Raw genomic sequence first — 12168 nt, 5'->3', positions numbered from 1 at the left:
TTTTTCGTCACGATAATTAATTATTTGATTTGATTTCACTCAGAGAGGCTTCTATTTCTGTTTCCTTGCATCTTTGCGGCCTCTACACTCTGATAAAGGCTTTTTTTCACAAAGAGAGAGAGAGAGAGAGACTGAGAGAGTGTTTTAGACAGAGAATGTGAAGCTCCGATTCAGTGCTTTAATCAGATTTGACGACGATATAGAGGAAGAAACTTCGATCGCAACTCAATCCGGTTTTAGACGGAGAAAGTGAATTCTGAGAGGGAAATCCACAAGAGTGTGTTTTGCAGGGTTTAAGCTTAATCGGAATTCAAGAGAGAGGTTCCGAGTCGGCAGCATTTCGACCGCGTTTTGATCTGGTCTTTGAGAGATGAACGGGGCGGGGAGGCAGGGGCAGAGATCTGGTGCTGCGGGGGTGCACCACCAGCGCCAGTACTCGGGAAACTTTCTGGATAATTCGTCCAATGATCGCTGGCTTCAGTCCACTGGTCTTCAGCACCTCCATTCCTCCAGCTCTTCCATTCCTCCTCTTCAGGTCCCCGTCTTTCTGTTTGGTTCCCAATTTAAATCTACTGAAAACCCTTACAACTCAATACAAATATTCCTCAATCTCATGTTAGACGATAATGTTTATCTGTGTGTGTGTTTTTTTGTGGATTTGGTGTTGTAGTCCTAGATCGCTGCCGTATGATTGTGTTCGAATTGTGCTATTGTGCTAAAAGCAGGACCACGGGTTCTATGGTGCTGGTGGTGGTGGAGGAGGAGGGCGGGGGTCGATGATGTATAGGAATGGGCAAAGTGGATTAAGTGGAGGAAATGAGTTTTACTTGGAGCCATCAACGCCTCCCGGTAACTCTCGGTCGAGGAAGAATGGTGAAGATTCGACCAATGAGTTCAGTCCGGGACTCTTGGATCTGCATTCTTTCAATACAGAGCTTCTAACCGAGGTGCGTCTCTTGGCATTTTTAACAACAACTTAATTAATTTTAGATGCTAGCTCACAATTACAAAGGCCTCATCTTCAAAGTTCAATGGCTCTTGCGTTTTATAGGGTGATGTGTATTTGGCATTAAGTGGCACCATTTGCTTTTAATGAACTCATGTTTTGATTCTTTGTATGGAGTCACTGGTATGAACTTTTGTGGTAATCTGTTTTCATTTCCGTAATTTTATTGGTTGTAACCTTTAAATTGTTAATTTCAAATGCTTATGTTGGGGCTCCTGTTATACGATTCATATGTCAATGCATTGATCAGATAGATGCTTTTCGTGGTTTTTGTTTATGAAGAATAAAAAACAGGTTTCATTCTTAGCCTGAGTAACTTAATTTATAACACAAACTTCGAACGCTTCTTTGTTCGAGTCGGGCTTTTTTTTTTCCGTCTATCTGCCAGAGAGTAAGTAGCTTTTTCTTTATTTTTTTAGTTTAATTTTTTGAAGACAACAGTAACTGAAATAGCTCTGTATGCATAGCTCTGCTTTTCACCATTATTTTACTTATACAAAAAGCTCTGCTGATGTTGTTGTCTGTCTTGTGGGTAGATGCCGGTCTCTGGTCTGTATGATGGTGCTTCTATGTATCATCATATTCGTGGCAGAAGCTTTGATGACACTGATCCCTACATTTCAAACAACAAACAAACTGGCAGAACTCGTGGTCTGCCGGAAAACAACCTCATGAAGAGCTTCACAACAGATAAAGAGAAATCCAGTTCTATAGCAAAGATTAAAGTTGTGGTATGTTCTTTCTGATCCTTTCACTTCACCTCCAATTGCTATTTTTTTAATTGCTGGGGTTGAATTCCGTTGTTTATCCTAGTGAAATGCAATGCCCAAACAATCAGACACTACACTTTTGACTGTATCACATTATCGAGGTGACTTGCTTTGCATGAGGAATTATCCTTTCCTTTCAGGATCTGACCTGTTTGACTGACATGGATTCATCTCTCCTATTCTAAGAGTTTCTTCCAATATTCTCAATACAGGTGCGCAAGAGACCACTTAATAAGAAGGAATTGGCAAAGAATGAGGAAGATATTATAGAGACACATTCTAATTCCCTTACAGTTTATGAGACAAAACTTAAGGTAAGTCACTATGGGTCAAATGCAATATATGCCACCATTCCGATGTAGTTTTTTTTAATTATTTTTTAATAAAAAATTACAGAATACTGGACAAGAACAGAGATTAAAAAAATGCTTCCCACATTTGGGCCTTCTTATGAAATTGTGCCATGCATGTACACAATATAAATAACAAATTAGATTTGAAGTAAAAGAATATGCTCGGGTTTGTACGTGGTAAATGCCAAGCTATTGATACATTAGATCTGCCAGCTAGAATGCCATGCTTCTCATAAAATCCTTTATTTATTTACCTTTTTTTTTTGGCTGGGAGATTTTTTGTGAGCAATTTGTGCGGGGCATCAAACCGCTAACAAGAGACCCCATCATCGCTAGGAATGGGAGGAAAGTGCCATACGAGCCCAGGCTTATTGGCAACTACAACTTTTTATTTTCATGTGGTATGTTCTTAGAATCATCTGAATGTTCTGTAGGTTGACCTTACAGAATATGTGGAGAAGCATGAATTTGTTTTTGATGCAGTGCTGAATGAGGAGGTCTCAAATGATGAGGTGAGTCTATTACAAATAAAATGATTAGGATGAAAAATAAGTATAGAACATGTACAAATTATGCAATTGAGTTAGCAGAAGAAATACATCCGAACTTGGCTTCAGATTATTCAATCTTCAATTTTCTTTCTCCTTTCTAGGTGTATCGTGAGACAGTCGAGCCCATAGTTCCCATAATTTTTCAACGCACAAAAGCTACTTGCTTTGCATATGGGCAAACAGGTGAATAACTGCCTCTCAAACCTCACTAGATCCTGTTACAGACCTTTTGGAAAACTCAATGTCAGAATTGTTCCATGCTTATTTAATTACTAAATTTACTCTGATATAGTATGGTCACTTAATCCTTTGTTTTGAAATTATTTTCACTTTATCATTTAAGTTTTTCATGAGGATGTACATGGTTTGACTTGTATCTTCCATGATTCACCAACTTCTAATACAAGATCATCTTTGTAGCCTGGCGATTATCAACATCATTCAAAACATAGACCACTTTGCTTTGTCACTTAATATATATACTTTTGAATGTGCCTTGGTTTCAGGATACGGTGATTGGTGAGTCACTATCAGCTTGCTCATGCCAATAAAATGTTGATGTCTTGCCTTTGTGTTGGCTTGAACAGTTGAACCATAATAATCATGATGGTCTTTCATAGTCAAAGCTGCTCTAAGGGCTCTTTTGGGCACTGGAATATCTCAGAATTCTGTGAATAGTAGTGAAATGGTTTGACTTAAAGTATTTTATTGGGTTTTGGGAAAGGAGAGAGAAAAAGTTGAATAAAAATATTATAAAGTTAAAAAATTGTTTGAATTTAATTTTTTAATATAATTTTTGTTTTGAAGTTTGAAAAAGTCCTACTCATTTTTGTGTTTTGTTTTGAAGTTTTATAAAAGTTGTATTAGTTTTTGTGTTTAGATAATGATTATGTATGATTAGATGACAAAGTCGAAGATTTGAAATTGAAAAATGTTTTGTGTTTGAGTGATGTTTGAGAATGAAATTATGAGAGTTTCACACTCATCTCTGTGTCCAAACATCCCCTAAATAAACTTCTACTTGTTGTTTCTCTGCTTTTCCAGGGAGTGGAAAAACTTATACAATGAAGCCATTACCCCTCAAAGCATCACGTGATATCTTGAGGTTGATGCATCACACTTACCGGAATCAAGGCTTTCAGTTGTTTGTGAGCTTCTTTGAGATATATGGAGGAAAACTATATGATCTCCTCAATGATAGGAAGTAAGTTTCTATAGCCTTCCTCATTGGGTTATTAGCTGCAATCTCATAGGTTGTTACTAATATAAAAGCTTTCATTTTGTAGAAAACTTTGCATGAGAGAGGATGGGAAGCAGAAAGTTTGCATTGTTGGCTTGCAAGAGTACAAAGTATCAGATGTGGAAACAATTAAGGAGCTCATTGAGAAAGGAAGTTCCACAAGAATTACTGGAACAACTGGTGCAAATGAGGAATCCTCCCGTTCACATGCCATACTTCAGCTTGCTATCAAGAGGTCAGTTGATGGCAGTGAGTCAAAGCCACCTCGTGTTGTTGGAAAGCTCTCCTTTATAGATCTTGCTGGAAGTGAACGTGGTGCAGACACTACAGATAATGACAAACAGACAAGGTATGGTTCACTTTCAACGCTAGAATAAAGCAAAGATACCTGCTTCATGGTTTGATAATATTTCTCAATATGATGCGTTACAGAGCTCATTGAGTCACTATTTGGTACGTAAAATGTAGGACATCTGCCACTTGCACCTTTCCGTTATCGCTACACTTACAAGGATTTTATAAATAAATGGGTAGAACTTTTGCATTGAAATGAAATAATTCAGTGCTAAAATATAATTTGACGAGTCTAGTTTAAATTCTGTAATACAGGAACTTCCAATTGTCTGGATGTTTATACCATTCTACCATAGGCCATTATTTAGTGCATTCTGATTGTTTATATTTACATGGGGAGATATGAGTGCCAGAGGTGGTTTCAAAACTTGCCGATAAAAAAAGCAGGTTTCAATACTTAAAATTATGGTGGCTAAAGATCACATACAATTCCACTGCTTCCTCTTGCATTTATCTTATGGTTGTTCAATGATATGAATCCGTTTAAGTGATGCATGGTGGAATATGCTGTTTGTATCTTTTCTTGATTTGTTTGTTAATTAGCTGTTTCAAACTATACGATGCAGAATGGAAGGTGCTGAGATCAATAAGAGCTTACTTGCATTAAAGGAATGCATTAGGGCTCTTGACAATGACCAGGGTCATATTCCTTTCAGAGGCAGCAAATTGACAGAAGTACTGAGGGATTCATTTGTTGGTGACTCGCGCACGGTTATGATATCATGCATATCACCAAGCTCCGGGTCATGTGAACATACTCTGAATACATTAAGATATGCTGACAGGTGAAATTATGTATTTTGATCAGAATAGATCTTAATACTCATTTCTAAGCAACCCCCACCCACTTCCTACAAGTATGCTAATATAAATCATATATTACATTCCAGAGTGAAGAGTCTTTCGAAGGGAACCAATCCTAAGAAGGATATATTATCATCAACATTCAACCTTAAGGAATCAACTACTGTGCCCTTGTCTTCAGTTCCTGCATCCAACTTTGAGGAGGATGCATCTGACTCATCACCTGAACAGACTGAAAGGGATGATTTTGATGCATCTGAAGAGCCCTATCAGGTAGGAAACCCTTTTTGGAAGAAGAATTGGAAGATAGAGTCGTACAATCTCTCTACTTCAGAGGACAGAATAAGGAAGCCGAATGGTCAGACTAAATGGAAGGACCTGCCAAAATTTGAATCCAAGAACTCTCATTCAGATGATTATCTGTCTGCCCTCTTACAGGTAGACACAGTAAAATTAACGTTTTTCATTGAATATTTAGATAAACCAACTTTACTGACAGCTAGAGCTTGTGCTGTACGTCTTCAGGAGGAGGAAGATCTTGTAAATGCTCACCGAAAACAAGTAGAGGAGACAATGAGTATTGTTAGAGAGGTATGTGATTTGGTGAATTCATCCTTCAAGACTTTTATTTGTATCGTGATTGATCATTAAGCCAAAACTTTAGAATATCTGCACTAGGCCGGTGTGAAAGAAAATTGACATGCCCATGTTTAGCATGGCAGAGCCCACACCACCAGATAGAGTTCCTGAGGAACTCTCAAAACCGAATTATGGTATGCTTCTGTTTGTTTTGGTAGCCTGACAAGGTGACATCGATTTTTTCACAAGTTTGCATCCATTGACTTGGTTATCTTGAGCACTGAGATTCTGTTCCTTTGATTTGCTTCTTGCATGCCTTGTGAGGATGCTATGATCGATTCAACTTTTGTACATGTTTCCTTGCCTTTGCAGGAGATGAACCTGCTGGTTGAGGCTGACCAACCAGGGAATCATCTGGACGATTATATTTCCAGATTGAATGCTATTCTATCCCAGAAGGCTGCAGGCATCCTGCAACTACAAAATCGTTTGGCTCATTTCCAGAAGAGTTTGAAGGAGCATAACGTTTTAGAATCTACTTGTGGTTACTGATTTCATTTGGAGGGGGAATGCCAGTGAATCATACAGGGTCAAAATCATTTTAAGAATAACGGGGTTATGCCGTTTTCGATTCTAATTGGAGCATTATGCGATGCGGCATCTCGTGGCAGCGTGCTGGATTATTCACTACTCAAGTCTCTGTCTTTGGTAATGTTTGCTGGATTTGAGGGTTGGAGTTTTTCCTTTGATTAAGAGGTTCAAGTTCTCTTTCATGGTATATTATAGATATAATTCTTTTTTCCCCCATAAGCAAGCTATGGACAAGATGTTGGATTCATATGCCGAGTGGCATGCTTCTGTAAAGATTTACAGCACTGTAATTTGACAATAAATTGAATGGTTCTTGTTTGAACTACCTCCCATGTTTTTCAGTGATCGATTCCTGTCTTTTGCTAGTTATAATTAATACGTATTTTGCAGCAGATATTTCAATGATGACACGAGAAAGCCCTTGTCGTCCCGTGGAATGATGTTTATTTACTAAAGAACAGCCAACCCCACCCATAATCTGACAATATTATGTGAAAATTCATTAGCCTGCTAATATTACAGGGGACATTATGAATCTCACCCAACAGAGCTTGTCCGAAGTTCGTGAACAGAATTGATTGAAGAGTAATGTTAAAGGCAACTTTACTACTATTCGAGTATTATCTCACGTATTAATGTTTAATAATCTCTTATGTTTGTAAACCTATTTATCTAATGATTATTAAGTAATGATGAGATTGTGACGCAGTTTCTAACATTTTTCTTGATTGAATGTTTTTGTTAGGCAACGATTGTGTGTGGATATATGATATTCTTTTATGTCATGTCAATTAAAATTAATGATTGCATAAAAATTTTAATTACACGACATGTTGAAAAGATTAGGGTACATTTGGGTAGTGAGAAGTGTTGATAATGTTTGTGAATAGTTATGAGTAGAGATTGGAGTGAGTTTGTGGGTCCCATTGAGAGTATTTTGAGTTGTTTGGATGTGCGAAGTATGTTGAGTTGTTGACTTTTGAGTATGTAGTTGAAAAATGTGTGGGTCCCATAAATATTATAGTGATTTTATTTTTAGTAATAAATATTATAATGATTTTATTATAGTGATTTTTTAATATTAATAAATATTGTAATGATTTTATTTTACTTTTATATATAATAATGATAAATATTATAATGATTTTATTTTTAATTTATATATAATAGTGATAAATATTATAATGATTTTATTTATATATAATAATAATAGAGATAAATATTATAATGATTTTATTTTTTATTTATATATTATAGTGATTTTATTTTTTATTTATATTTAATAGTGATAAATATTATAACGATTTTATTTTTTATTTATATATAATAGTGATAAATATTTTTTATTTATATATTATGGTGATTTTATTTTATATTTATATATAATAGTGATAAGTATTATAGAATGTTTGTGAATAGTTATGAGTAGAGATTGAAGTGGGTTTGTGGGTTCTATTGAGAGTATTTTAAGTTATTTGGTATGTGAAGTATTTTAAAAAATACGAGAATACTTAAAAAGTATTGAGGATATTTTAGTACCCAAACATGCTTAGTTTTTGTATTTCGAGGTTACGTGATAGTTTTTCAAACACGTGGCACAGCTAAGTGTGAGTAATAATGGGCTGATGGCTAGGCCCCTTTTGACTCTTCTTACAACAATCGTAGTGGATTACGGCCCAATATCGTGACCAATCTGACTTCGAGGGCATTCTAATCACATCACAACCTACGTTCAGCGTCTGTACGAAGTCCAGCCCGAAGTGGCTCCTGCTCACCTGGGTGTTGTCTTCCGCGACTGCTTCATCGAGGTGAATTTCGTTCTTTCTTGTTGGTTTTTATATGGGTTTTGCCACCAACTTATCTTCGTCTTCGTCTTCCTCCTCTCAATCCTTTTCTATCAATCCTACAAACACTAAATCGGCGGTTCCAAGCTTTTCGTCCGGTCAGTCTTCACACCCTCGTTACCATCAAGCTTACCAAAGCTAACTATCTTCCTCGGAAAGCCCAAGTTGCCCCTTATGTGAGAGGTTAGAGCACTGGTAGTAGACTCAAGTTAAAATTGTCTGATTCAAAAAAAAAAAAAAAAATTAAAATTGTCAAAATTTAATTAAATTACATAAAAAGGAATTGTAGTTAACTCAACAAAGCTAAGTATTTTTAACTTTTATCAATTTTACTGGTCAAATGACTCAAAGTTCCACTGCACGATTTCATTTATTCTCGAAAGCAAAAGTGCCTTATCGGTTGTCTTTGAAATAGTTATATTTAATGCAAATAAATAACTTCCCGTAATATCAATATTTTAAAGAGTGATTATCAAATAAATCACTTTCATTTGAGAAAATATGACCGTCGTTAATAAAATATCGTTAAAAAATTTTATCGATCGGAATAATACGAATATTATAATGAATAAATATTTAAATTAAAATTAAAATTAAAATAAATAAAAAAGTTAAAATTAATATTTTAATAAAATAATAATAAATTTATTAAATCTGTTATTTAGTGTGTTATTTAATATTGTTAAAAAATGACTAATTAAATTTATAAAAGTAAAATTCTTAATTAAAATTTCATAAAATTTTATTAAGCCCACTACTAATACTGTTTATGAATACGTTGACGAAACTGTCAAATGTCCTCAGAAGTTCCTTACCGCCACCTCCCCACCTTTACTGCTCCTCAACAAATCCAAAATCCTGGATATGATCAATGGTATCAACAGGATAAAAAAATCCTCAGTACCTTGATGTTCCTTTCCAGAAGGCGTCCTTGCTTTATAGATTTTGGGGTCAGGCTTCTTGTGAAATGTTTTTGGAAGTCACGTTTCAAAGTGATTTAAAACCTTCTCGGTTTCTTTGGCATTTAATATGGATTTTGTTGGAAACTTTCATATCTTGATCCATTCGTTGTCATAATTTTCCAGGTTTGTTGCAAGTGGTGCTCTTGTTCTTTCTTTCTGAAATTAATCTGTGTATTTTGAATTTGAAATTGATGCACGACTGTAATGCTTCTGTTCTTTTGGATGCTGCTGAAGGGATTGACTCCAAGAAAGTCTCCTCCCAATGAAACTTCAAAAGGTTGCGACGCGATCGAGTCAGAGCTTTAAGAAGTATGTCACGGAGTTGTTTCTTGTGCTGGTATGATATAAAATAAATAATAAAATCAACCTCTTTTTATCGATTTAAATTTTTGAAATAAGTGTAGATTTTATATGGTATCAGAGTCAAGTTTTGAGTTCGAATCATGACTGTACACTCTATTTCATTTAATTAAATATTTCATATATCGGCTCACAAATTAAGGATGAGTCTAGCCCATACATGAGAGGAAGTATTATGATATAAAATAAATAATAAAATCTACTTCTTCTTATCAGCTTTAACTATCTTTACAATTTCATCGATACTGGTGAGCCTGACACACATGTGGATATTGGATTCCGAAACTTCTTCATATCAAGATGCAATAGCACTCACACATCTGACTATTCGTCCTCTGCAACAGCATAACCTTTGGCAGCTCACTCTCAGCATCAGCAGCACTATCACCTTGAAGGCTCACCATCGTCCTTAACTGAGGAGCCTGGAATGGCTACAAGTACTAGGAACCTGGATCACCATTTTGCACCATGTGTACCGTAGTCTTTTGCAAGGTAGAGGAGTCCTTTACTCCGACCACAGCTATTGCAGGGGAAGAAACTGGGATTTGGGTCAGAGCATATGATTGAGACGCCTTCTTGTTGGGCCAAGACTTTCACTTGCAGTGAAGACGCTGTCAAACCTTTTTAGTCTTGACAGCCACAGTGGGACAGATCCAACTCAATTGTTCAGAAGTGGGGTGTGGAAGAGGGTCCACCGGTGGGAGAGGGGGCGGGGCCGCGGGGGGGCATGTAGCCTTTAGTACCTGTTCAGCCAACATCAGTGTTTTATGTCCTAAATGCTTTCTATTTTCACCTGCTATTGTTGAAGAATTGAACCCCCTGAACTCTGAAGCGATTTGACATATTCTGCTACTTGAATGCATCTCTGTTGTTGTATCATATTTTTAGCACCCAGAAAACGGGTAATCTCTGTTGATTCTTACTCATCCGAACAAATAACTGTAGTGGTTTTTCCCAAAAATATAATAATTGTTCGTTTTCAGTTTTCATGAGTTTTTATGGGCATTATATTGTTCCATTAATCACAGGATTTTTAAGATGTAGAATTTATTTAAACGAACATGCTTTTGCACTAAAAGAGGCTAAACCTTGTGAAAAGGGAACATCCTATGCACTCATGAAGCTGGAAAGCAAGTTGTAGGAGAGAACTTACTCTACTCTCAACCTACAGTGAACAATGCTGTATCCAAACATCCTCTTAAACAGATTCAGGGTTTAAACTGAATGCATAAACCCCAAGCAATGAGATTGAAGAACTCTTTAACTACATGATATATTTTTTCCAACGCCGAAAAAAAAAAATACAAGCTCAGGGAAATAGCAATTGTGTTTGAATTAAGAAATTTGAATTAAGAAAGGTCAACAAATCTGGAAACCAACTGCACAAAAACACGGATACGTGCAGAGGAAACGAAAAGAAAAGAAACCAAGTCGAGAGAAAAAAAAAAAAAAAAAAATACACAGATCCGAATGGACAATGAAAAAACTCACTCGAAAGGTCATCTACAATCTACAATCTAATGGAGCCAAGTCTCCTCTTTGAAGTGTTGATGCTGGAGGTCTGTGGAACAGAGTATTCTGTGTATACGTCCGTGAAAAACTTGTCAACAAGGTCTAGATAAACAGGGCTCGTAAGGCGAGAATAGTAGTGGAGAGCCTCTTCCACGTCCAGCACTTGTTCCACATCACCTGCCTCCATCATCTCTAAATCCTTCATCTTTTGTGCTAACCCATTTACCTTTCCATTCCTCTTCTTTGAGCATGCCTCTTCTCCTTTTCCTATTTGGGGACTTTCTTTGGTCTTCATTTCTTTTGCAACCACTTCTTGTTTGCTCTTCGCAGGACTTTGCTTTGCATCTTCTTCCTTCCTGGGCTCTTCCGAAGCCACGATACTCGTATTGTAACTCTTCTTCGCCTTACCTAGATTGGCCTCCCATTCATCACAAAAATCGATATAGAATTGATCTCTTTGCCGATCTCCTCGGTTACAACTGCCACAACCACAAGAGAAGGGATCGAAGGAAGGGAGTTTGGGAAACTTTTGATATCTATCAGAGAAGAAAAACTTGAGATTTTGTAGAGTTTCGCAAAAGAGGATCTTGGTTTTATCAATGGTGTCTCTAAGCATCATCTTGTAGCTCTAATATGTTAGTAGGGCTTCTTAATTTATTGCTCAGTGTCTGCAAGAAAAAAGATGCAGCTCCGATCTGTTTGACTGCTTGTTTTCTTCTCCTGAATTTCCTTTCCAACATAAAGATAAGGAAGATATGCATACAATTCAAGTTTTTAAAAGTAACCAAGAGACAAAGCCAATGGATTTCGGAGGGAACATTTTCGTGTGTTTTGGCTTCTACTACATCTTTTTTGTCCATGCCCTTCTATATTCTCTCTGCTCTCTCTCTCTCTCTCTCTCTCTCTCTGAGCTTGAAACCTGATTAACCGTTTGATTATAGGATCACACATCCCAGGGCCCCAAAGCATTACAAGCTTTTCTGGCACATGGGTGTTTCATGTTTGTCCACAGAACAGATAGAGCATAAATGAATGAACAGACAAGAGGTACATTCTATACCCTCCCAAAAGACATAAAACGAGATTATGAGACTCAGAACTTTAGAATCCGATGATTATGAATGCTTTGCTTTGACTACTTGTTGTATAAAGTGCAGTGGCATTCATTAAGATGCAAAGCTAAAGGCAGTGGGTTGGCAAAAGAACAATCCTTGCCTTTTAACCCTCAAACCTCTACGTAAT

General features: G+C 36.6%; 2 protein-coding genes across 4 annotated transcripts; one reads left to right on the top strand and one right to left on the bottom strand.

Annotated features, from left to right (window-relative positions):
* Positions 1 to 6570, top strand: LOC109003694 (kinesin-like protein KIN-13B). Of its 3 annotated transcripts, none has more exons than XM_018981945.2 (12): positions 1 to 535; positions 723 to 947; positions 1543 to 1737; positions 1989 to 2090; positions 2564 to 2641; positions 2782 to 2863; positions 3725 to 3884; positions 3967 to 4269; positions 4841 to 5059; positions 5165 to 5516; positions 5604 to 5669; positions 6030 to 6570. In XM_018981945.2, exons 1-12 carry the CDS (start codon positions 371 to 373, stop codon positions 6207 to 6209), a joined length of 2127 nt encoding a protein of 708 aa, XP_018837490.1. In that variant the 5' UTR covers positions 1 to 370; the 3' UTR covers positions 6210 to 6570. The 3 variants fall into 3 exon arrangements, with proteins under 3 accessions (XP_018837490.1, XP_018837491.1, XP_018837492.1); XM_018981946.2 differs by having other exon boundaries at positions 2 to 535; positions 726 to 947; XM_018981947.2 differs by having other exon boundaries at positions 424 to 535; positions 671 to 947.
* A 4085-nt stretch (positions 6571 to 10655) lies between these two features.
* LOC109003697 lies at positions 10656 to 11943 on the bottom strand. Its single transcript, XM_018981953.2, has one exon. It carries the CDS (start codon positions 11543 to 11545, stop codon positions 10925 to 10927), a length of 621 nt encoding a protein of 206 aa, XP_018837498.2. The 5' UTR covers positions 11546 to 11943; the 3' UTR covers positions 10656 to 10924.
* Between the last annotated feature and the right edge of the window lie 225 nt (positions 11944 to 12168).

Source organism: Juglans regia, chromosome 7 (assembly GCF_001411555.2).
Source record: "Juglans regia cultivar Chandler chromosome 7, Walnut 2.0, whole genome shotgun sequence".
Lineage (NCBI taxonomy): Eukaryota > Viridiplantae > Streptophyta > Magnoliopsida > Fagales > Juglandaceae > Juglans > Juglans regia.
The sequence above is the reverse complement of the archived record's forward strand: the minus strand, read 5'-3'. Positions and strand labels throughout refer to the sequence as shown.

Coding starts and splice junctions, on each gene's coding strand:
- LOC109003694 (XM_018981945.2), top strand. CDS start 371: ATGAACGGGGCGGGGAGGCAGGGGCAGAGATCTGGTGCTGCGGGGGTG. Junction 2,091..2,563: donor TTTATGAGACAAAACTTAAG/GTAAGTCACTAT, acceptor AATGTTCTGTAG/GTTGACCTTACAGAATATGT. Junction 5,060..5,164: donor ACATTAAGATATGCTGACAG/GTGAAATTATGT, acceptor ATTACATTCCAG/AGTGAAGAGTCTTTCGAAGG.
- LOC109003697 (XM_018981953.2), bottom strand. CDS start 11,545: ATGATGCTTAGAGACACCATTGATAAAACCAAGATCCTCTTTTGCGAA.